This window comes from Hippopotamus amphibius, chromosome 11 (genome assembly GCF_030028045.1).
Source record: "Hippopotamus amphibius kiboko isolate mHipAmp2 chromosome 11, mHipAmp2.hap2, whole genome shotgun sequence".
In the NCBI taxonomy this organism is placed as follows: domain Eukaryota; kingdom Metazoa; phylum Chordata; class Mammalia; order Artiodactyla; family Hippopotamidae; genus Hippopotamus; species Hippopotamus amphibius.
Window position 1 is genome coordinate 34,418,085 of NC_080196.1, and position 24,195 is coordinate 34,442,279.

Below are 24,195 nucleotides of genomic sequence, written 5' to 3' on the forward strand. Positions count from 1 at the left end.
GGATGTCAGAGCTGTGGTGGAGTGGTCTTCTCGGAGGGAGAGCAGAGTATCAAAGCGTGAGGCCTTTTCTCTCTGATCCCAGACAAGGCTGGGAGCCTGCCCTGGGACAGAAATTGTTTATGTACTGCCTAGGTGAAAGATTCACACATAGTGAACCTAGGGTCCAAAATGCAAAAAGTACAGCAAGCACACTGCACGGCAGCCTCCCTCCCCCCAGCTCATCTCCCCAAGCAACCAGAGGCCTCTAACTCATCTAAATTGGTGGACATTACACACACAGTTCTTTTACTATATACAAAAGCCACCTCCCTCACTGGAGAGCTGCACAGAACCCCACGATGTCACATGGGTGGCCATGCTCTACTAATGGGCCCCAGTTAACAGACATTTAGATTGCTTCTGAACACTTGCTTTTACAGGTCCACAGTCTCTTACCCAAACCACTGAAAATCTTTTAAAATCCAGAACATATTTATATTTAGAAAGGCAATTCAGTGCATATTCCATATATTATGAAACATCCTCATGTGATCTAAGGCAGCACCCCATATCACTTCATAATCAAACACATTAATATTTCCAAACATGTATGATAAGTGGAATTAATAAAGACTATAAATGGTCTCGGCAGGTTTTGATACCAAATGACTTTATGCCAATCTAATGGGAAGACTCTCAAGTTTCAGAACTTTTTGGCTTTTGGAATTGCAGATGAGGCTTTGTGGAGTTCAAAGAATACTGCTATGACTAACTTGGGGCACACATAATTTTGCGAGTTCATAGAATATCCATAGGATACATTTCTAGGAGTGGAGGCTCTGTTCATTTGTGATTTTCACAGATTTTGCTAGAATAATGACCATTATTCTTCCTTGCCTATAAGCTGCTGTACTTGTGTTCAAACACCTGTACTTTTGTCTGTTAATTTTGGGGGCAATGAAAATTCTTCCCCTCTCCCTCTCTGCACAAAGCTAGACTTAGAGTCTCTGGGAGCCAGGGGAACCAAGAGAGGCTGAACTTTGCTATCAGAGGCAACAGGGCCATCCCCTTCCACCAGTGTAACCCTGAGCAAGTTTCCTGTATCCATGCTGAGCTTCCGTGTCCTCTTCTGTAGACAATCTGCCTCCGTGACAGTCCCTTCCCACTTTCCTACCAACCTGCTCTCTCCTGCCTACCCCCAGCCCCAGGGCCTGGGCTTTGCCCTCTCTCCCAAAGGAAAAAGAGTCCAGGCCAACAGAAAGAAAGGTCCACAGGCTTTTTAATGGTGTGATGGCTACTTCCCTTCCGAGACCCAATCTAATCATGACAGCGGCTTCCAGGGTGTTGGGGTGGGGGTGGACAGGTGCAAGGTGGGCAGAGGCCATGCAGTGACTAGGAGGGGTGGGGGAGGGTGTTACATTCTTTTTGGCATGTAAACATTCTTCAGTGGCTTCCCCAGGGGGGAGGGGAAGTGCAACTCTCTGCCCCCCACCCCATGCCCACTAGGGCTGGTCCCAGGAGCTGAGAAGACTGAGCAAGCCAGGCCCCTGCGAGGAGCTGGGAAGGGGGCAGCCCACGTGTTTGGGGCATGGCTCCTCGCCTGCACCCTCTTCGTGCACAGTGCAACTGGGGAGGGGAGACATGTTCTGGGATGAGCAGAACTGCATCCGAGCCTGTGACACAGGCTGTGGCGATGAGGCAGTGCTGGAGGGGTGTGGTGGTGGTAGTGTGACACTCTTTTATAGAGAAGGCGCTCAGGACTGCCAGGGCTTGGTGGGGGGCAATGGGTGCCCAAGGGGGAAGAAGCTGCAGCTGGGGGTGGGGGCACTGGAAGGTGTGGTTTCCTCTGCCCTGGATCCTCCAGGGGAGAGAAGCAGCGTCCCCTAGCCCTGTCATTGCACACTCGTCCCTTCCTCTCCTCCCCCCACCTCGGTGACATTGAATGACGCAGAGGCCTGAGGTCAGTTGGGAGCCCTAGGGAGGTCCGGAATCCCAAGGGCAGACAGGGTTTTGCGTCTCTGGCCAGCTCCAGTGCTGGGTGAAGCTAGGGGGTGGGATGGGCCTGGGGATCTCTCAGGCCTCCCCCTTTTTCCTCGGGGGTGTTGTTGGTCCTGGGGCAGGGGTGAGGCTGGGGGCTCTACATTCACGGTTCGGTTGGTGGCAAGGAGCAGGCCCAGGACCTGGGCACCAGGGGTCACGCCCTGGTCCCCACCTGGCACGAGCTGATTGTCATTCGGAGAAGCTCTAGGTGGGAGGGAGTGACCCCTCCTCCACCCCCTCTGCTGGACCCAGAGGGCAGTAGAGGCCTTGGGAGGGTCTCGGGTTGACAAAGAGGGCTCTGTCCAGAGAGGTTTCCTGAGTGTTCTGGGAGCTTCTGCATCAGCATAGGGTGAACCTCGAAGGCCATCCAACTGGAGTCCTCCCCTGGGCTGGTCTGCAGAGAAACCACCACCTTGACATAGAAGCAGCTGCCCAAGCCTGCCGACTCTCCATCAGGGGCTTCAGCTGGCACCGACAGTCTTCTCTCAGGGCCAGTTTCCTCAAGGGCATCCTCCTAAGTGATGGTAGCTGGATGCTGCCAGACCACTAGGGCAGGCTGGGGCCTTTCTTCCTCTTCCCCTGGTTGTCTTGCCTTGCTCTCTGTGACCCAGGGAAGAACAGAGGGGCCAGGCCAGGGCACAGAGGCTGTGGGTGCTGAGGATGGAGGAGGCCTGCAGGGGACCTGTCCCAGATGGGCAGGGTTGGCTATCCCTTCTGCAGCCCCTTGGCCCGGATGTAGGCCGTTGGGACTGATGATGAGTTGGGATGAACTCTGCAGGAGCCAGACCCAGGAGGAGGCCCCACATCCATTCATGGAGCAGCACAGGCCTCGCCCGCTGCAAGGACTGCTCAGCTGCGTGGGTTGGGATTAGGACAAGAGCGGACAGGCCGAAGGGTGAGCTGGAGGCAGAGGGGACTGGGGCTGGACCCATCACACAAGCATACAATCTGGAAGTTAGAAGGGCCCTTCTGCCTTGAGTCCAGGGGCCGGCTGTCTGTCTGTCTGCCTATTTCTGTTCTCTGTCCCACTGGGGGAGACGATGGTCTGATCCAGCCCACTCCCCACAGCCAGGAGGACAGGGAGGGTGACCGAGCCAGAACTGAGTCCCTGAATCTCCAAAGGGCCAGCACAGAGATGATAACCAGCCATTCTCCACCTCCACTGAATTCAGGAGAGAGAGGAGAGCTGACTGAAACTGCAGTAGGCAAGATTGAGGTTAGACAGCATGAAGGAATTCCTGTTGGTGAGGGGTCCTGAGCACTAGATCAGGGGACAAAGGGAAGGGGTGACACCTTTTATAAAGCACCCCTCCAACTTCCCAGTGGGAAATACTTGCCCAGGAAGGCAGCCCACACACACTTAATGGTTCCCACTAAGGCCCCCCACAAACTTAGGGGGAGGGGCCTTTACACCCTAGCAGTGTAAGGGAGCACCCTTTCCCCATCACCTGCCCACTACCTCTCACAGGGGTGTCCAGGATGGTGCTGACTTTGGGGCGGGTCAGACTTGCCCCCTCACACCTGAGTAGACCAATGGCTCCTAGGTCTCACCTCCCCAGCCCTTGTCTGGCAGCTGAGAAGAGGCCTTTCCAACCACCAGCTCCCAGGAGATTGTGGGATTAACCCCTAGTGGGAGGCTGGAGCTTCCCCTTTGGAATTTGAGGCTGCCTTTCCGAAAAGGGATGGGGGGAGCTTTGGCTGGAAGAGGGTCAGGAGGAGGGAAAGGCGCCGAGGGATGTGTAAGCAGAGAGTTCCCGGGGGGGGGGGGGGCATGGAGAGCAGCAGAGGCCTGGTGGGTGAGCAGGGCGTCCCCATTCGTGGAGTCCTTGGTGAAGAGTCGCTGAACCTTGCCCGGGGCAGAGGGTGAGCCTGCCCCACCTGAAAGGCAGCAGCGGGAGGGGCGGAAACGGGGAAGGATGGGGAGGCGGGCGCTCCCCCCGCGGCGCGGTGCCCCCTTCGGCAGGGCCGGCGGGTGGGCGCGGCGTGTGCTGGCGCGCGTCCTCGCGGGTGCAGGCGGGAAGCTGGGGCCGCGGGTGGCGCGCGTCCGGCGCGTAAGGCTGTGCTGGGAGCTGTTCCAGTGTGGCCGGCGGCGGGTGGGGGCCAGGGTGAGGGTGGGGGGCCGCGGAGAGCCGCGCGCGTCATTATCTGGCCCCAGCCCGGCCCTCCGCGACCCCCGCCCGGCCTTTGGTTGCTGCGCGCTGAGTCTGGAGTTTCCCTCTGGGTCCTTTCTTGGAGGCCCCCGGGGAGGGGGTGCCTTCAGGCTGGGCCCGGGACTGCGGGGCGCCCCGGGGTGGGGGGGGCCCGGGCCGGGCCTGGTGCGAGGGGGAGGGGCTCTCTTTGCGGGACAGGGACCGGCTCCTGGGGGACGCGCTGGGATGGTGCGCGGAGGAGGCGGGGAGGCCGGGACTTCGCGGGGCTGAGGGCCTGGTGCCGGCTTGGGCTCGCCCCGGGCCTGGGCCACGGCCGAGGGGCTGTTTGGGACGGAGGTCAGCAGCAGTGGCCGTCCCCGGGGGCTTCTGCAGCTGGAGCCTGCGGAAGGTGTGGAGGGCAGAAGGCAAGAGACAAGAGGAGGGCAAAGAAACAAAAGAAGAGATATTTTCAGAATCTCCCTGGGCACTGAGCTCCAGAGTCCTGCATCCTCAGAGCTGGATGAAACTGAGGAGGCCTTGGCACAGATGGATAAACTGAGGCATGCATGGTGCCCCATCCTCCAGAATGGAACCTCTAAGGGCCACAGACTCCCAGGCTGCCACCAAAAGAGCTTGCTGCAGGTTTTCCTTGATGTCTCTGTTTATATTAATATGAATATTGTTTTCTCCCAACTATTCTGGCCTTTATCCTTTGGCCTCAAATGCCCCGTGGCACACCAGAGGCTGTGCGGGGACCCCACTGGCCCCCATCAACCTTTCCCAAGCCTGGCCTCCTTGGCACCTGTCCAAACACACTCACTGCAGCCACTCCCTTGAGCCCAGTGACAGGGGTGGGACCTGAGTCAGAAGAGAGCCTTAGTTGGGGAGGTGGTGGACAGGAGGTGTGGCTGAGGGTCCTTCCTGAATTATCAACAGCCCTTGGCTCCGGGGAAGCCTCTGCTGCTGGAGGCCTTCTGTGGTCACCCTCTGCCCACCCTGGGACTGGCAGCGGTTTCTCACCTGCTGGTGATGGCTGTGTCAGATGCTGGGGCTGCGCCTTGGAGTCTGTCAGGGGGCTGCTGGGCTGCGGCAGGCGTGGGCATACGGACGCTGATAGGGCGGGGGATCCGGCTCCGGGTGGCAGCTGGGCGACCAGCTTTCCTGGTCACCGCAGGCTCGGAGGCAGGCGTGTCCTCCTCGGAGCCTGTGCCTGAGAGCGTCTCAGAGGCACGGCGCTGCTCCTCACTGGAAGAGGATGAGGCCCCAGAGGCCAGGCGCAACAGCAGGCGGCCCTGCCTCTTCTCCATCACCAGCCGCGCCAGGTCCTGCTGTGGTCGGGCCCTCTTGCCCCACCTCTCTTTGGCGGATAGTGAGCCGGAGGGCTCCGAGCCCGTGTCCTCCTCAGACAGCAGGACAGGGATTCGGCTCCTGGGGCGAGGGCCTGGCATGGCATGGCGACTGGGGGAGATGGTGGCAAGTTTCTCAGGGCCTGGCTCCTGCAGGGACTCCAGGGCTGACCCATCGGCAAGGGCTGGGCCATTGGGCAGTGAGTCTGTGGTCATCTCCAAGGGGCTGCTCTCAGGGGGGGCAGCCAGGACACAGCTCTCCAACCCTGATAGGGCAATGCCGTTCTCCAGGTGCACAGCGGCCCCCTCCTCTGCAGCCCTCCCATCAGAGGGCACCTCCAGGCCCAGCTCGCCCCCAGCACTGAGCTCCTCAGACCGGGAGGCTTGTCCACCAGAAGACATGACATTGAGGTGGGTTTTCTCTGCAATGTGCACAAAGGTCCTCTCGACTTTGGTGAAGGGTGAGGAGGTGACTGCCACTCCCCCTGCCCCTATGGTCACTGCCCCAGCCCCCAGCCCTGTCCCAGGCCCAGGGGGCTTGGGCTCAGACTTGAGGACAGAGGACAGAGTGCCTGGCTCAGACACGTCCAGCTGGCTGCCGGTGGGCTGGGGCCGCTCGTGCTGAGGAGTGAGGACAGCCAGAGTGCCCAGGTCAGGGTCGGGGGCCAGATCGGCAGTGACGGGCGACTTCTTCATGTCGCCAGGGGAGACAAGCACCAGCGTTTTGGAGCCCTCCTCAGGTTCCAGGTCCCCGTCAGCCATGGAGGCCCGGCCCCTGGACTCTTTCTGATCATCAGCCAGCAGTGTGGATGGGGCCCCCTCCTGGCTCCGGTCCGTGCTCCTCTCGCTGCCCTCACTGCTAGAGCCACTGTGTGGCCCGAGCACCTCCCCCAAGGCCACTGCCTCCTCCTCCTCCTCCTCTTCCTCCTCTTCTTCCTCCTCTTCCTCCTCCTCTTCCTCCTCTTCTTCTTCCTCTTCTTCTTCCTCTTCCTCCTCCTCCTCTTCCTCCTCCTCCTCCTCTTCTTCCTCTTCCTCTTTCCCATTCGTCTGAGGCTGAACAGGAGCCAGCGGGACCTGGGAGGTGGTGAGTAGCACGTGCGAGAAGCCCACCCTCCGGACCCTGTTGAGCAGCCGAGCCCGTTCGCGGTAATCGGAGAGATCCTTCTTGAAGTCCTGATAGGGCAGGCTCAGGGGCACAGCTCGTGGGAGACCATTCACCTCAAATGGGGGCGCCACAGAGAATACCTGCAAGGGGCACACACAGGGACCCACTGAGGTCATCCCCCCATCCTGGGCCGGAGAAGGCCTGACTATACCCCCAGGGTGGGAGGCCCATGAGAGTGTGAGTTCCACTAGAGCATGTGCTGGGGCTGTTTTGTTCATTGCTCTATCCCCAGGGCCTGGAATGGCCCCTGGCACCTAGTAAGTGCTCAGTAAATCTCTGATGAATGACTGTGTCCATGCTCCAGGTCCCCTGAGGTCCCAGGCCTTGATCCTGGTGGCTTTTCTATCTATCAGTCTCCCCTTTACCCCCACTCCTCACCTGTATCCCACATATATCCTGAAACCCAGAGCCGACTCTAGTTCAATCAACAGAAGAAAATGACAACTGCACGCCATCATAGCCACCGTGCAGATCAACCCTCCCTTTTGCAGATGAGGAAACCAGGTCCAGAGAGGGGCAGCAAGTGTCTGGGTCAGCCCTCACTGCCTCCTTACAGGGCACAGTTCCTCTGCAGCCAGGGAGCTGGCTGCCAGGGCCACCAGAGCCTGTCAGACAGGGCAACATTCAGGCTGTCCTTCACCTCTCAAAGTGCAAGCTGGGCCCCTGGAACTCCAGTCCCCTTCCCACCTGCCTGTCAGCCAGGAATTTTCCGGTCCTCTATAGGCGTGTTTTGAGTCTACACTTCCTCCAGAAACTCACAGCCAGCCTATGAAAGGCAATTTCTTTTCACTTGATTAAGTTTTTCCCTTTAAAGCTTTGTGCAGAGTCCTTGACAATGTGAAGGCATGTCCTTGGTTTTCTAGATTTTTGACACATCTCCCTTTAGCCTCCTTCCTTCCACACTCAAAGGCCTGACCATCTTATCAGGACCTCAGCTGCTATGTCTTCTCTAGCTCCACCCTTGTCAATCACACACATCCCCAGGCACCCACAGTGCACCAGGCCCCATCAGGGCTAACATGGCTTTGTTCCTGGTGGGATGGTACTGATGGTGTCCAGCACTTTGTAAGCCTTGTGAACACACAGGGCCTCTGTTTTCATAAACACAGTCCATGCAGACCAGAAGCCCTGGAGGGGCTCCAACACCTTCAGGTGCCATCCAGCCTCTCAGGGAGTCCTGCCAGCCATTCCTCTTGAACATCTGTGTCTGCTGCCCTATCCCCATGGGCACAGCCCTGTCCTGCTTGGTGGTTCCCCAGCCACCAGCCTGTTTTTCCCATTCTGCATTGCCCATCTGTTCTTTCTACAGCTGCCCAAGTGATCTTCCTGAAACTTAAATCTGATCCCATTTCTCTCTGCTTAAACCTGCAGAAACTATGGGCCCCACAGTCCTCAGGAGACAGTTTCAATCCTTGGCTTGGCACATGAGCATCCCCACCCCCCCCCACCCCCTCTTCACCTCCACCCCATGATCTGGCTCCTACCTTCTGCTCCAGCATCACTTCGAGCAGCACCCTCTGGTCCCCACTTACATTCCAGCAGTTCACTAACTGCATCATGCATCTCAAACTTCTGGGTCTTTCCCTAGGCAGTTTCCTCTACCCAATGGTCCCTCTCACTCTCTCTATTGACATGACAAATTCCTATTCTTCCTCCAGAACCCAGCTCAAACAGCTCATTTTCCCAAAAGCTTCTTGTCCACCCACCAAGCAGACTTCATCACTCTACTTGTTTTCCCATATCCTTTCATCATAGAACCTTCCACCCTCTATTTCACATGCATGTGTTTACATGGCTCTCTTTCTTGATAAGCACTGAGCCCCTTAAGCGTTTTTCATTCATTCATTCATTCATTCATTCATTCAAGAAGTCCTTGAATGTCTAGTCTTGGCCACTGTGTTAGAGGCTGTGAATTTGTGGATCAATAACACAGATCCAGTCTTTGTCGTCACGTAGTGTGAAACCTCTAGATTAGGAAGTTAAATGGGGATAATGCATTCTCCACAAAGGCTGTGACCATAAATGAGGTCATATGAGCAGTGAGTCTGGCTTATAGCAGTTGGTTGATAAATGTTAGCTCCCTCCCCACCCCCCTCCTACCCCCTGCCCTGGTCACTCTGGTGTGAAGATCATTGCCTCCCTCCTCAACCCCAGAAACTCCTAGATGCCATACCTATGGGGGGTGGGGAAAGAAGGGGCTCTCCCAGCTGAGGTCTCTGTGCTGTCCGCCCAAAGGCTGGTGGAGAGGAAGGAATCCCCAAGGCCAAGATTTGCCCAAGGCTGTGACTTCTCCCCTCCTTAACTGCCATAATCTTCCTCACAATCAGACCATCAATGAGGCCTTGATGGAGTGGGGAGGAGTGATACAAGACAAGATAGCATCAGACACTGGACAGGGCCCCGGCACACTCTGGATCTCATTATGTGTGTTCTCATTATGTTTTTTCTCTTGTCTGACTCAGAACTCACCCTCCCAGCACCAGATACATCCTACCCAGCAGGGATATCCTTCAACCCCACCAAGCTATTTTTCTCAGCAGAACCTCTGCCTTTTTCCCCTGCCCCATCTCTGACACTTTGGGCATCCCTGTTAGAACCACCTTTTCCCCTGCCATCTGGCCAGTTCTTAGATCTCTCTGGAAAAGCCCCATGCATAGGATGGACCCTCTGCTCACAGTGCCCACATTAGATGATCATAGCTGGAACCCTCTCTCCTTTCATCTCAAAGCCCTCCCCTTCCATTACCTGGGAGGGATGAGGGATGAGAACCGGAAATCAGGCATCACTGATAATATCAGACTGGGAAACGGAGGTCTAGAGAGAGGCATCGGCATGCCCAAGTCACAGAGCACACCAACCAGGGAAGCCCAGAACTCAGAATTCTTCTCATTGCCTTACTGGCCTCCCACCCTCCCATGTGACGAAATTCAGGACACTCTGCCCTTTAGCAGAGCTGTGAACCTGAGTAGGGACAGGTTTACCCTAAGGATCACAGTCAAGCTCACCCTGGCCTGGGCATGTTGGGTTTTCTGTTTCAAAGCCCCTCCCCATCTGGCTCCATGTTGGGGAGGGCCAGGCCTGGCCTCCCTCCTCAGAGAGCTAGAAGTCCTCCCTCACCCTTTCTGGCCTCTCCTGGATACTTGTGCCCAATGAGTATTTTTTTATCCATTCACCCATGTGATCCTGTGATTGAATGTGATCATTCAATCAGTCAGTGATAACTGGACAGCCTCTGTGCACTTGGCCTTATAGGCCTGAGGACACCATGGAAGGGGGACAGCAGTGACACTCCCCCATTCTATCTCAGAGGGAAGAAACTGTGCTGGGTGTCACCAAGGGGAGGTTGGGGTCTGGGGAAGCTCACACCTTCCTGCTCCCTTCCCATGGCAGTGACCCTATATGATTTCAGTTTGCTTACTGTGGTTGGGCCTGCTTGGCACAGCATTACTGGGGGTGCTTAAAAAAAAAAAGAGTCCTGAGTCCTACTCCCCAGATTTTGTAGGTCAGAGATGAGGTCCAGCAATCTGTTTCAAAGCTCCCTGGTGATCCTGATGGAGTTTGGCCAAAGGCAGATGTGGTGAGGGTGAATCCTGTGGGAGGGGAAGCAGGCCTTTGGAGCTGAGACACTCAGACAGAATGAAAGCCTCAGCCCTCCCCCTGCCTCCGCTGAGTCCAGAGCCATGGCATGTGGCCTCACCAGCTTCAGAGCTCAGCCCAAGTCTGTGTTTACTCCAGTCAGCTGGAAAAATGAATGGAGGTAGATGGACCAGACTCTGAACTGCCCCTGCCACCAACAAAACTGGGCTCTCCTCAGCCTTGACTTCTCTGCTTTGACACTGGAGACAGGTTACTCCACATACACCCATCCCCACACAGCATGCATTGAGCAACTCTCCTGCCTGGACCATAGCCAAGCCCAGGTACTGTGCACTGCACATCAGCCCACAGTCCCAAGGTCAAAGAAGGCAGGATGCTGAGGGACAAGAGGAGTGTGAAGTCTGACATCCCACCCCTCCCTCACTGCAGGGTGGGGAGGGCTTTGTGCCTCTCACAGCAGTGCCCCACCTCCTCCCTCAGCAACTGCCCAGCACATACCTCCCATCTCCCCTCCCCGAGGGGAAACCCACCCCCCCCCAATTGCTGTAATTTCCTAGACTGAAAATTGGAGATGAGAAGTCAACAGAGTAGCCTCCTCTCCCCACCTGTGCCTTCCCTAGGTTCTTCATCTCTCTGTCTGGGTCTCTACTCTCAAACCACTTCTGCCAAGCCAAAAACTCTCCCTCTGTTCCTCCACCCTACACCTAGGGGTGCCACCCACCCCTGGTGTACTGGCCTATGGCAGTCATCTGGGTGGAAGGGGTAAGATTACCTGGGAAGGCAGCTGCCTACCCTAGGTCTCTACAGATACTCACATACTTGACCCCCAGATCTCAGGGTCCCCAACCCCTCCCTGGCTGCCCCAGGGCAAGGATCTAACAGCATAGGGACATTCTAAGTGCTCTGGGGGTCAAGAATTGCAGCTGTAGCTTGCCCTTCTTCTGCCCCCACAATTGCTTTAGGCTCCAAGGAGTAAAGTATCTTCCTTTTTTGGTGCTTTGGCTGCAGGCCTGCAGGGGTGGGATGGAGGACCCCCCCCTCCACTTTCACCCTCTCTCTCTGCAGTCTCCAAAGTCTCTGCAATCCTCTCCTTCTTTGTGTCCCACCCCTCTCCTTAACCTGTTCTCCCTCAACCCACATTCTATCCCTGCATTCCCCTGGCTCTGCACAACCCACTCTCTCACTGATCCCCATTCTCCCCCAAACCAGGGCTACTTCAGATTCCCCATCAAAGCAGGGGGCGGGGGAAGGTTCCCGTGGCCCCCCAACAGGGCCCTCTGGCATTCTGGCTTCCCACCCCCACCACACACTTGGCCTCAGTTGTCTGATCCATCGAGAAGCGATTAGTGCGCCCACCCTCCTACTCCTCATCCCCCCTCCAGCAAGCTGGCGATTTGGAGTTGGCCCCAGAGACCAGAGTCCACACCCCCCCACCCTCACCCCCGCCCAAAGCCCTCCTGCGGAAGAAAGGAGACAGCCAGCCGCTCCGTGAGGGTTGCTCAAGTCCAACTAGGCTGAAACCTCCTACGGTCCCCTTCCCCCTCCCCATCTATCCTGCTTAGCTGCTGGTTGAGGTAGGTGTGGGGCTGGATCCATTGATCTGGAATTTGCCCCCCCACCCCATCTCTGAGTCAGCAAAAGATTAGTCCCTGCCCTCTGGCCAGCCCGGCGACCCCAGAATTGGTTCTGCGTCGAATGGTGGGTTAGGAAAGAGGAGGGTGAAAGAAAGCAGGCGAAGCGCAAGCTCCTGGAAGGCGTCTTTAATCAGGATTTGGTAGTACACAAGCTCTCCGGATTGTCTGCATTAACATACAGGGACTTTAAAAGGCACAAGATCCCTCGCACAGCGACGCGTGACGGCGGGGCGCCCCCCACCCCCGCCTGTGCGTGGCCGTGTGCGCGGGGGTGCGTGTCCGTGTCCCACCCCCACCCCGGCGGCGCCGCGCGCGTGTGCGTGTCGGTTTCAAGTGTTGGATTTATACAGTACTCGCAGTCTAGGGGCGGGGGCTCAGTGCATGCTCTTCTACCCGGGCCCGGGGGGGCCCCCCCGACGCCGCTCTGTACGCTGAGGACGCACCCCGGAGAGAGAGAGAAAGAAACAAAAACAGAAACAAACAAACAAAAAAGAAACAAGCGTCCCATCTGTGTGTGTGTGTGTGTGGTTTTGAGTTTTTCTTGCATGCTTATGCTGGCCAGGGTCGGGACATAGTGCAAGCTTATAATACAGTATTATTGCAGTACAAAACGGGGAAGTGGTGGTTATGATGGGATGGGAAGGCCCAGGAATAAACAGGCTGGGATCCGGGACCTCCGGGAGGGAGGTCCTCTTGCCAACCCCCTTCCCATCCCTAGCTCCCCTCTCCACCTCGGTCAGGAGTTGTCTCCCAACGCTGGGAGGGGCTCCTCGGGTCCCTGGAGGGAAAAGGCTCAGCTGGGCCCCAGGGCTGAGTTTCCCCATCCCACCAGTCTCACCTCTCAGGGGGCAGGGGCACCCCTCTCCTCGCTCAATACTGTTAGCCACAAGGGCCCTGAACCCCGCCTCCTCCCCCTCGGAAGCCCCTCCAAGTGGAAAGGGGGGTAGGGGTCGACGGAGCAAGTGCAAAGGAAGCAGATGTTGGTCCCTGAGTTTTATTTTCGGGGGCGGGGGGGAGAGAGAAGAGCTGGAAGTGGGGGCATGTTTGGGGACCTCCAGGGCCCTCAGTGGTGTAAGTGAGGTGGGGCAGGAGACACGGACGCTGGGGCTTGGGCCAAAAGGGGGTGTTGGGTGGCTCTGAGAGACCTAGACTCAAAGCCTGGCTCCCCCTCAACTCTGGGCTCTTTGGCATCCAATTGCAAGGCCAATTATTTGGGGCGGGGAGGGGGCAGCCATGTAGGCGGTGAGGTAACAGGAATCAGGGGGTGGGCGACATGGGCTCTTCGAGCCCAGAGCATTGGCCAGCCTCCCCTCCCAGCCCTCATCAGCATCCTGCCCTGGAGCACTGAGGAGCGAGCCACCACTCCAGCCCCGCCCCGCCCTGCCCCAGGCCAGGGACCCTGCGGCCGAGAGCCCGTGGAGGGGAAGCTAACACAATCGTAGCGCGGGGCGGGGGGGCGATAACCGGGGGAGGGCTTTAGCAGCAGGCAGCTCGGCGGGGGCGGGGCGCAGAGGCGGACACCCCCTCGGGTAGCACACGTCGGGGTGCCCGAGAGGGAGGCTTCTGACGACGTGAGGGGCTCGAGCGAAGGGTGCTCGGAGGCCGGGCGGTACCCTGGTCACGCCGCGTAGCAGCTAGTTAAAAAAGACGGAACGTACATTCCCAGTGCGACGGCCGCGGGGACAGAGAGGAATGTGGTGGATGGGGGTCCAGATACAGTGGTAAACCTGCGAGAGGGGCCCGGAGACACGATCCTCGCGCTCTCCTGGGCCGGGGGCCGCTAGTTTGCTGTCCGGAGAGTGCATGAAGTGTGCGTGCAGCTACTGTGTGTGTGTGTGTGTGTGTGTGTGTGTGTGTGTGTGTGTGTGTGTGTGTGAGAGAGAGAGAGAGAGAAAGAGAGCGCGAGGGCCTGTTAGCGGCAAGGTGAACCCCAGCCCCCGCACCCCCATACCTGTGCAGGTAAAAGGGAGGGTAGGTGGTGGGACGCACGGCGGAACCAAGTGGAAAAGTGGAAGCGGAGGTCTGGGAAGGTTCCCATAGTCCTTTGGGTTTCATTGCCCCTCTTCCCTCACTGCTTCTTAACTCTTCCTTGGGGCGCTGGGGCCATTCAGGCTCAGGGGCTCCCTAAGCTGGGAAGCCCACTGGGTGGTGTGGGAAACCATTTGGGATATTTGAGGGATGTGGTCCTCAGGCTGGGAGCCTCTCCCTTAGGGAGAAGGATGCTTTAAAATTTTCAGAGGCTGACCCCATCAGTCCCAGGGGGCACCTCTGTCCCTAATGGGAATAATGCAGACTTTAGGGACAAGCCCCCCAACTCCTTGTTACCAAGGACTGCCAATGGGGGCGGGCTGATTCCTTCCCTATGGGTTAGAATCTCAGTGGAGTTAGGGGTGGGGTGGGGTGGTATTCAGGCCCACCTTAGGGGTCTATGCTTCCATCCTCAGGTACCAAGTCAACCCAAGGACAGCAAGGGATACAGCATTCTCTATGCTCCCACAGCCAGGGGTCCCCATATACTCCCTAAGCATGGTCCCCTCCCCTGACCACCCAATATAGACACATTGCCACAGCTCTTTCTGCCCACCCCGGTGGCCCAGGCCCCCCCAACCACTGCCTGGGCAGAGAGTACACCCCTCTCCAGAAAAGGGGACCTAAGCAGAGCAGAGGAGAGAAATAGCAAATGAGGGTACTGGGCCCCTCCACGGTGAGGAACCCTGGCTTTTCCTGGGATTGGAGGGGCCTGCCCCTCTTGGCTGGGGGAGCAAGGGTTAATGTACCAGCATGGCTCAGAGTTTCCACCATTCCCCCATGTGCTGGACAAGGCTATTCCCCTTTTCCGCACAACTGGAAATGCAAAGGAGATTGCTGGGTTCAGGATGCTAGCGGTTGGGGTGAGTGTTGAGTGGTTATTGCTGTGACCCAAGCTGCCTTAAGTGGGTGGGGGTGTCTGTTCATTACTGAGTATTTACTAGAGCATTTTTCACTGATGCAGGGTTCTGTCCCACAGAGAAAATACTGGTCCTTCTGAGGAAGACCCCACTTGCCACGAACAAATCCACTGGCCCACACACACACTTAGGCACACACACCATGAGCTCACTGACATGTACACACAGCACACATCCCCACTGGCCATGAGCTGCCTCCTCTTAAGAAGCCCACCCAGTTTGAGTTCCTGGGGAAGAACACTGTCCCCATTGAGTACAACAGCCCTGGATAGATGGCAGGGTAGGGGGCAGTCCTCAGACTCAGAGAGATTCACACTGAGTTCAGGGTCTCTGCCTGTAAACCAGTTTTGTTTAGCTCACACAGTGATTTTTCTTTAAAAAAGTTGTTGCTTTTAAAAAATTAGATGCCAATAATTAAAAATTGTGAGATTTCACGTATAAATCGGAAGCTACTGGCAACAGTTGGCTGAGCTGAGGATGGTGGGGATCCCTCTGTTTACCACAGTCTCCACAAGGGCCCTCTCCCGGACACTGGCTCCTGCTGACATGTGAGCTGGTGACGCTCATCTCACATCTTTCAGGTCAGTGGTCACCAATGTCAGTACCTGCCCCGCCTGTGAGCCTGAGCCCAAGGATTCCACCAATACCACCGAGGACAGGGTTTTGAGCATCTGCTTTCTCACGGGAACTCTGCGCTGCCCACCTAATCTCCAGAGCTTCTACGGAATGCTTCAGGCCATGTGGGATTGAGAGGTTGGGGTCTCTGGAGAGACAGGGTCCAGCCATTTCAACAAACCCCAGTACTCTGGAGTGACCCCCACCTGGACTCCATCCCATGCCAAGGTGGAATGGAGAAGGAAGGAGAGTCTGACTCATAAACAACTTCTTTCTTCCTAGACAGAGCGAGGAGGGGCCAACCAGAATGGAAGGTAAATAGTAAACAGACCAATACACAGACTAAAACGCTTTAAAACTCCTATCAAACAAGACCTCAGTTATTCGGCATTGGTGGGGTTTTTAATACGCTTTTGTAAATTAGATATTCTGATTAATCCATTTAATGCAGATAATACTGGGATCTACTTCCTAGGCTATTATGAGGATTAAACAAGTTATTTTTGTAAAGTGCTTAGATCACTGCCTGGCACATAATAAGCTTTGTGTGCCAGTGACTGTTAAATAAAATAAATTAATTAATAAGTGGAAGCCACCACTACATGCAGGATGTGATTTTAAAGTATGAAAATATCGTTTTCCAATACAATGAAGAGTGCTGATTCTTTTCAAAGCTGACCTTGGGGAGGCTATGTGCCTTCCCCAAGCAGGGTATCATTTCTTGAAACACTCTGGCCTCTTCTTTGGGAAACCCTTTAGAAAAAGGAGCCCGACAACACTGCAGGCTCACAATTTCCCTATCCAGCCTGGGACCTATAGACAGGTACCCTGACTCCAAACCATGCAGAACTCTGCTGAGGTTCACATGAACTTACTCCAGCACACGTGGCTTAAAATGGCCTTAGATGTTCCAAAAGTCAAAGCTACCCTCAAAAGGTAGTAATATTATCAAGATCACTTCCGGTTAGCTCAGAGCTTTATGGCTTATAAGACAGTATCTCCTCCACTACGGAGGGCATGTAAAAGGATGTCCCCCAAAGGACAAAATGTTTTGAATCATGATCTTACTTTTAAGGACACACCCTCTCCCACAGTTATCAGTTGTGGGGTGTGTGTGAGTGTGAGTGTGTGTGTGTGTGTTTGAAAATTCAGCCACTTTAGGAATGCTAAACAGGATTCCCCACCTCCAAAAACTTTGGAAACAGTAATATGTGTTTAATGCTAAAACAAGGCTGAAGTTAGTGCCATCATCTTTGATATGTCACAAGGCACTTTGGGATCTTAGAGTACCTCCGGGTTCTGGTCACTGAGTGGGAGCTGTGCTCAGGGTTGGGTAGTGGAACCCTCTGGAAGGAAATGCCGGATAACAGAGTGCTTGGTTTCATCTAATCCCAGATAGCAGGGGCCCTGCCCCTGCTGCTGCTGACTTTTGGAGTGGCTGGTGGACAGATTCCTCTTCATTTCAGCCCCTGCCACTAGCCTGAGAGGATGGAAAGAGGGCCATAGAGTAATGGGGAGAAGGGGGCAGTGCCAGATGGTGGGGAGTAGGGCTACTGTCCATCTCACCCCCTCACCTTTGTGCTTTGTGTTTTCTCTCTTTTCTTGAAGGCTCTACCCTGACCCCTCCTCTACCTCCTGCCACTGCAGGATGCAGAGCCACCCGAAACATCCCTGAGGGCAGCAGAGGCTCGGACTTGGGGAAATTCAAAAGTGAGCAGTGGGGATGGAGGTAGGCCCAAGTCTGGCTTTCATTCATAGATGGGGAGGGTGCTCTTGGCCCAGATATCCTCAAAAAGAAACAGATTTTGGAGAAAGGAGTGTGGTGGGTGCGGGCGTAGCTCACATGGATGAGCCGTGTATGAGCAGAGTTTGGTTCAGGGCACTGCCCACCCACTATGATATCCCTAGGCTGGGGCAGGGGCCCTGAGGCCTCTCCCCCAACCAGAGACAGGAGCTGAATGGAGATGAGTTGGGAGGGAAGCAGACATCAAGAGGAGAAGGAGGAAGAAAGAGGAGCCAGGATGATAGTGGGTACACAGGAAACTAGCAAGGACTGCACAAACATCTTTCTGACTCCCTAACACACACACACACACACACACACATGCACACACACACACACACACAGAGGACTGCAGCACTGTGCAACTTCGGTGGATGCCATTCACATTGGGGTCTACATAAATGGCACTCCCTGGAGTTGTGCAATGCACAGCCTGAGCATCTATCCATGGCAACCCTGCCACATGCACAAATGCTCATACATAAGCACACTCATATTCGTAAGTGTACCTGCACGTACACAAGCACACACACAGATGCAACCTTACTGCAATAAACATTTTGCAAACCTTCAGGCCTGCTCCCCTCCTTCCCTCCCTATACCCTTCTTGGAGCCATCTTCACCACTGCCCCATTTCCCAGGGGAACAGAGGTGCTGGCTGACATGGGCAGGAATGAAGAAAGAGAACCTTGAGGGTCCCTGCAGTGACAGGCTGGGTGCCGAGAAACAGGCAGAAAGAGCATAAGCAATCTGGCATCCTGATCCCCCACCCATCTCCAGATCCGACCAACCTACCAGGTGCTGTCTTCACCACCACCCCGAGGGGCAAAAAACTTGGCTGAGCACCCACAGGAAGGAGTCACCCTCTGAGCGGGGCAGTCGTGGGGCTGCTGTGTCTGGAATTTGTCCTGAGTTCACAGGTCTCACCTCATCCTTAACAACCACCCTCTCTGCCTCTGCTACTAGATGGGGTCCTCTTACCCCGAGGCTCCAGCTCGCTTTCAGGGGCAGATCCCAGGCCCCTGTTCATGCTTGCTCAGTTCCTGAGGAGCTGGGCCAGGTAACCAATCCCACCAGTGGGTGATGGCGCATATGCCTTGGGGGAAGGGCAGCCTACAGTGGACTGAGCGCCAGGCCTCTGGGTTGACATATGGGAGGGCAAGGACTCTGTCCTCTGTGACAATGGCTTGGGAAGGGCTCACTGGGTCACAGGGCTTCTCCCGACATCACTGAGTGTAGAGGCACTTCCCCAACAAACCCCAAAGCTGGCTAGCCAAGTCCCCGTCTCACACACAGGACCACACGCCTTGCCCCACACAGACAGACAGACACACAGCACACCAAAAGGGACCAGTCTCCTGGCAACCCCCTCAAGGGTGGACCAGGCCCAGCCATGCCAAGAGATCACAGATTAAAAAGAATAAGCCCGATTCCAGACTAACTCTGACCCAGCATGCCTCTCCCTGACACCTTGGTTTCCACTGGACTCTGGACCCACTGGTGGCTCTAGCCCAGGGCCCCTGTCCTGTCCCAGAAACTGCACCAACAGCCCCACCCGTCCCTGCACCATTTGGCTGGCACCAAGCAAAGGGAGACGATGGAGGGTGAGGGGTGGGGGGGTTACAGTACCTTGGGCCAACGTCTTAGGGGGCTGTATTGCATGATGGGGAGGGACGGGGTGTGTGAGTGTGTGATTATTGCGTCCTGGGAAGGAACGACGGCCTCTGCCTGCTCCCCACCCCCCCCACCTGCCCCCTCCAGGAGGGGGGGGTGCTCAGCCTAGGTCTTGTGGGTGAAGCGGGCCCACACCTGCTGCAGCTGTGACCGCGAGATGCGGAGCACCGAGGGCACGAGTCTGTGGTTGCCGGCGGCCAGGGGCGCGTGGCGCCGGTGGGGCGCCCGCACGGGGCTGCTCTCCGCCGAGCGGCTGCGCTGAATGAGGGAACCGGAGGAGCCGCCGCTGCCAGGGTGAGGGTAATGCTCGGTCTCCAGCGTGGAGGAGGAGAACACGGAGGACGCCAGTCGTCGCAGGGGGCTGTACCGCGGGAGGGAGTGCCCCGAGAGTCTGTCCTCCTCCAACTGAAAGAGACCAAGAGAGTGGAGGGAAAAGAGGCGTCAGGCACAGACTCGACAGCTCCGTCTCGGGGGGCCACCCCACCGCTGACAGCCCCTGCGGCGCCGGCGTCCCGGGCAGGTGGGCAGGGTCCTGCAGGGTGCAGGGGGATGCAGACCGTGCTTTCCTGCCTCACAATCTAGGCTCCGGCCTCCAAAGCCTTTCCCCCGCCTCCTCCTCACACCATGGTCTCCTTGCAGAGACCTTGGTCACTCACCTTCTCCGGCATGCCTTCCTGGCTTAGCTCTACATAGCTGGGGGTTCCTCTGGGCTAGGGAAACCCAGCCCCCCAGGAAGGCCGCTCTAAAATGCATTAGCATCTGTGCACCATCGGTCTTCTCAGCTGGACTCCAGGCCCCTCATGAGGTCTAAAGAACCCCAGCTACATGCCCTCTACGGTGGCACCCCTGCCCCCATGACAGGGGGTGGTCAGGGTCTCAGTGACAATGTAGCAGAAGGGTAGGACTCTGAAGTCCAGCTACTTATGTTTGAATCCCAACTCCACCACTTACTACCTGGGTGACCTCAAGCAAGTTACTTTACTTCATGCCTCAGCTTCCTCATCTGTAAAATGGAGGTAACTATGGTTCCTACATCATAGGACCATTATGAGGGTTAGATGTTATAATGTGCAAAGCTGTTAGAACAGTGCTGGCCATGGTGTAAATGATGTGTCATGTGAGCTGTTTTATTACCCTTTAAATCACTCTTGAGAATGAAGAAAGGGATAGAGGACTGGAGGGTGGAGGAGTCAGTTGAACTCATTTCTCCTAGGTGGCTTTTTCCCTGTCCTCTCCAAGGTTGAGCCACATGGCAGGGTTCGGCTGCCTCACTTGGCCACTGCTGGGAAGAATCCCTGTGCCCTGCTGCCCTCGTGCCCTCAAAGGGAAAAGGGAAAGTGGGGCTCAGTGTCCCAGGCATGTGGGGGTGGGAATGGTGACTTGGCTGTCATCAGACTTTTCCCAGCCTGACCCCTAGCTCTTCCTGAGACTGAGGTCAGTTTACATAGCTTTAGGCGGGGCAGTGAGGACTGGCTGGGCCAGCTGCTAGAGGGCTGAGGAGGAGGGGGCCCCTGAGGCCATCAAATGGGGGTCCAGGGACCCAGCATGGAACCTCCACAGAAAGGGGGAGGAGACAGAATATTCTGTAGCATTGTCTTTGCCCTCACTCTGCTTTCCCTTCCAGCTTCTCTGTGGCCAAGTGTAGGATCCTTCTGAACTGGTCTGCATGCACTGACGGTTAGGGGTCCAAGGCCCACCTAGGGATACTGAGCACTACAAGTGCCCACAATTACCCACAGCCCCTCTCACAGAACATAGGGGTGGCTTGAGTTCAGCATCTCAGGCAGAATTTGGTCAGCTGCCAGAGGGATTTAGCCTCAGCGTGCTCCTGCCCTTTCAGGCCAGGCACCACTTGTGGCCACCTCCCTGTCCTCAATGCTCCTCTGAATTGTCATGTCCGTGAGGCCAACCCAGCTTCCCAGGCAGGCTGGCTCCCTGTTCCCAGCAGAGGAGAGTTCTCTGTTATCTCCCTGTGGCCCTTGACTGTAAACATTGTGTCTCCACCTTGGCATCCCCACCCCACCCCCTTGGCTGTGAGCTCCAAAAGGGCAGGTCTGTGGAGCCTGATTCATCTTTGTCCCCCAGCCCCTTGCACACGTGGCAGGGAAATGCTCTAGGGGCTGCCAAACAAATGTCCATGTACTCAGGGAATGTTGACCCGCCGGCTTATCAGCCAGAGACAACCGGTAAAGGAGGGTAAACATCCCTCCCCCAAATGACACACTCTGTCCGCTGCTCTCCCCTCTGCCCTAGCTTTCCTGGCCACTTCTAATTTGCACCTTAAATTCCAGAGAGAAGCAAGCGAGGTGTGTGTGTAAGAAAAAAAAATTAAAGTATCATGGTACTTCAGATAGACCAATAGATGCTCTAAAACTGCCTGGTTCCACGTTGTCCTTGTCCCTGCTCCCCACGGGGGTAGGTGACCAGAGTTGCAGGTGCTCATAGGAGGAAGTTCACACATCAGACACCGAGCAGACAGAGCTGGGATCAGGAGGGGCATCCTTGCAGAAAGGCGGCAGGGTGGGGTCCCTATAGAAACTTCCTGCCTGCCCTGAGCCACTTAAGCTAGCGACATTACAGGATGGGGGGGGAGTTCCACAAACTGTGATTCCGGTGTGCAGCCAGGTTTGGAGCCCCGACCCAGGCTGGGTTCAGGACTCTTTCCAGATCAAAAGAAGGAAAAACTATGCCAGTCCATTCTTCCCTCTTCCCCTTCCCTTGGCAAAGGAAGGGCTCAGCTTCACCCTGCTGTACTGAAATACTCGACAAAACATGTCCTGCCCCATGAACCCACACCCAGACACACGCAGAGAGTGCACCATGCACACTGACAGGCCCACAAGCACGGCTGCCGCCACGGCTCAACCAGCAGGCACACACACGTGTGTGCATGCAACCTCCCCCACCCGCAAAGGCTCTTTCTGATCCCTCACAAGCCATCTGCGCTCTCAGGCCTATGTTTGCTCCTCTCTTAAATACCCAGGCCTCAGGCTGTGTGGCTCTGAGCATAGCCCTGGAGCCAGCTGCCTGGATTCAAATCCTGCTTCTACCACCTAGCAGCTGGTGACCCTGGGCTAAAGACTTAGCTCCTCTGAGCTTGTAAACAGGGGTAGCCTCTGCATGGTATTGCTGTGAGGAGTACACGTGTAGAACATGGAAGTTTGGGAGCAGCGCTGGCTAGTATATCCTCATTAGAATCATCCCTGTGCTGACTTCTCTGCCAGCTGCGGTGTTCTAGGCTTCGATGGTTCTCCGCACACTCTCAGACCCACCACGCGCTCTACACAGACACTCCGACATGTGTAGCCACATGAGTGTGTGCACAGACATGGACACACCCACACACCGCTGCACACTCTTGGGTAAATGACAGAAAAGCACACACACGGCCATTGAATGCTGATCAACTTTGCTTCTGTACACTGTGGGGAAACCAAGGCCCTCACACACCTAAACCCCCTCCAGATTCACACGACTCACTGCTCACCGAGACAGGCAGTGCCCGCCCGCCCTTGTCATGAGTGTGACCTGAACCCAAGACTGACTGTAAAACAGGCCTGAGTCTGCTCCCCCAAATCTCTCCTCACCCCCTTGGCCGGAACTCCCCGATGTGAGGCTGACTTCCAGGACAAGGAGGGGTGCATGTGAAGGTGAGAAAAATCTCCCAGATAGCTCAGCACCCCGACTCTGAGACCCAGCTGGCCTACAGTCATCAGACTGGAAGAGCCCAGGTCCAGAACCCAGCCTCCTGACTTTAATTCTGGGCTTTCTCTCCACCCCACACCACCACCATCTGTCTCCCTTCCTAGACTCTGCCTGCGCCTCCCATGAGCACAACCTGTTGCATGTCTGACCTCTGATGCCTTGGGTCCTCGGCATGGAGCAGATGCACGGTAAGTGTGGAATGACTAGGTAATGAGTGAATGAGAGGGGAGCAAGGGAGCCCAAACAGAGCTTGCTCCTTCTCCTGCTCACCCAGTGCTGGTGCTGGTGGGAACAGTGTTCAGGCCAGCAACACAGCCATGCTGCCCTCACCCTGCCCCACCTGAGCCTCCAACTCAGGTTGGCTAGGACCTCTCTGCGTGGAGGCTAATGGCCCCCGCTTTTTGAGCCCCCAATTTTCCAGCATCCAGGGCAAGGCCAGGATGCGCACTGCTCAGGATCTCAGGTCAGAGGTTGTCTCTTCTACACATAGGGATCGGGCCTAAAGATACCCCTGCTTAGAGCTGTCTTCTCCAGAGCACCTACGATCTCCCAGCCAGGACTCTTGATCTGAGCACACAGTGGAACTGGCTCCAGCCCTGCACCTGGCAACTCCCAAAGCCTTCTGCGTGCATGCCCCCAACATGGGATAGTCAAGTGGAACGCGGCACAGCCCCTGAGCCCTCTAGCATCACCTCCTTGGCTCTCCCCAGTCCTCTGAGGGAACACAGACCTCATTCAGCACCCAGGGTGAATGCTGGAGCCACTTCCTGGATCAGAGGTCAGTCTCTACCCCACATAGAGAAGCCAGGCCAGGCCAGTGGCCTTCCGCCTGTTCTGACACCCCATTTTTGCCAGAAGGAAAAAACCAAAATACCATGAGACGTGCTGCAGACCGTCACCCAGGCATTTATGATGCAGTCACCGTCCGGCCCCTCCCTGCCCGTCCTGCCTTGTCCCCCAGTCCTCCCACACAAGAAGGTACCATGGGAGCCTGACCAGGTCCTCCCAGGGCCCCCAACATGTCTGCTCCTGTGCCCAGTTTAGGGTCCCTCCTGCCCTGGCTCCTTTTCTCCCCATCACTGTCCGAGTATCCTGGCCCTCAGGGCTCACCGCCCTCATGGAGCCTGCCCTGACCACAGGACACGCCCTGCTGCCCTCACCCCCTTTCAGCAGCTCCTTCCCTGACTTCTGGGAGCCCCCTCCCCAGGTGTTCCACGCTCTGGCCCCTTCATCCCACTCTTTTTCAAGGGCTCCTTTTCCTTTCACCCCTCCCCTCCCAGGTATGAATATTTCCCAGCTCTGCCTATACCCTTGTCTCTCCCCACCCTCTTGGATGTCCTCTGGGGTGACATCACTCACTCCTGTGGACTACAAGACCCCCAAATCCATATCTTCCACCAAAATCTCTTTCCTGAGCCCTGATGCCTCAGCAGTGGACATCCCACAGGTACCACAATGTCACTGCATCCAAATCTGAGTTGATGTTCCCTTTCAAACCACTCACTGATGGCCGCACCACCCACCCAGAACACTGGGCATCAGAGGAGACCCCCTCTGCTCTGTCACAGCTCCCTCAGTCC

General features: G+C 56.3%; 1 protein-coding gene across 1 annotated transcript in view; it reads right to left on the reverse strand.

The window, feature by feature from the left end:
• Nucleotides 1-4,160: 4,160 nt before the first annotated feature.
• The window catches only part of TTBK1 (tau tubulin kinase 1), a 35,374-nt gene continuing 15,339 nt past the window's right edge, over nucleotides 4,161-24,195 (reverse strand). The window contains exons 13-14 of the mRNA XM_057699636.1: nucleotides 5,169-6,739; nucleotides 4,161-4,548 (exon numbers count right to left, since the gene is read on the reverse strand). Of these exons, the coding sequence (XP_057555619.1) occupies nucleotides 4,161-4,548; nucleotides 5,169-6,739 (1,959 nt within the window). The remainder of the gene's footprint in view (nucleotides 4,549-5,168; nucleotides 6,740-24,195) is intronic.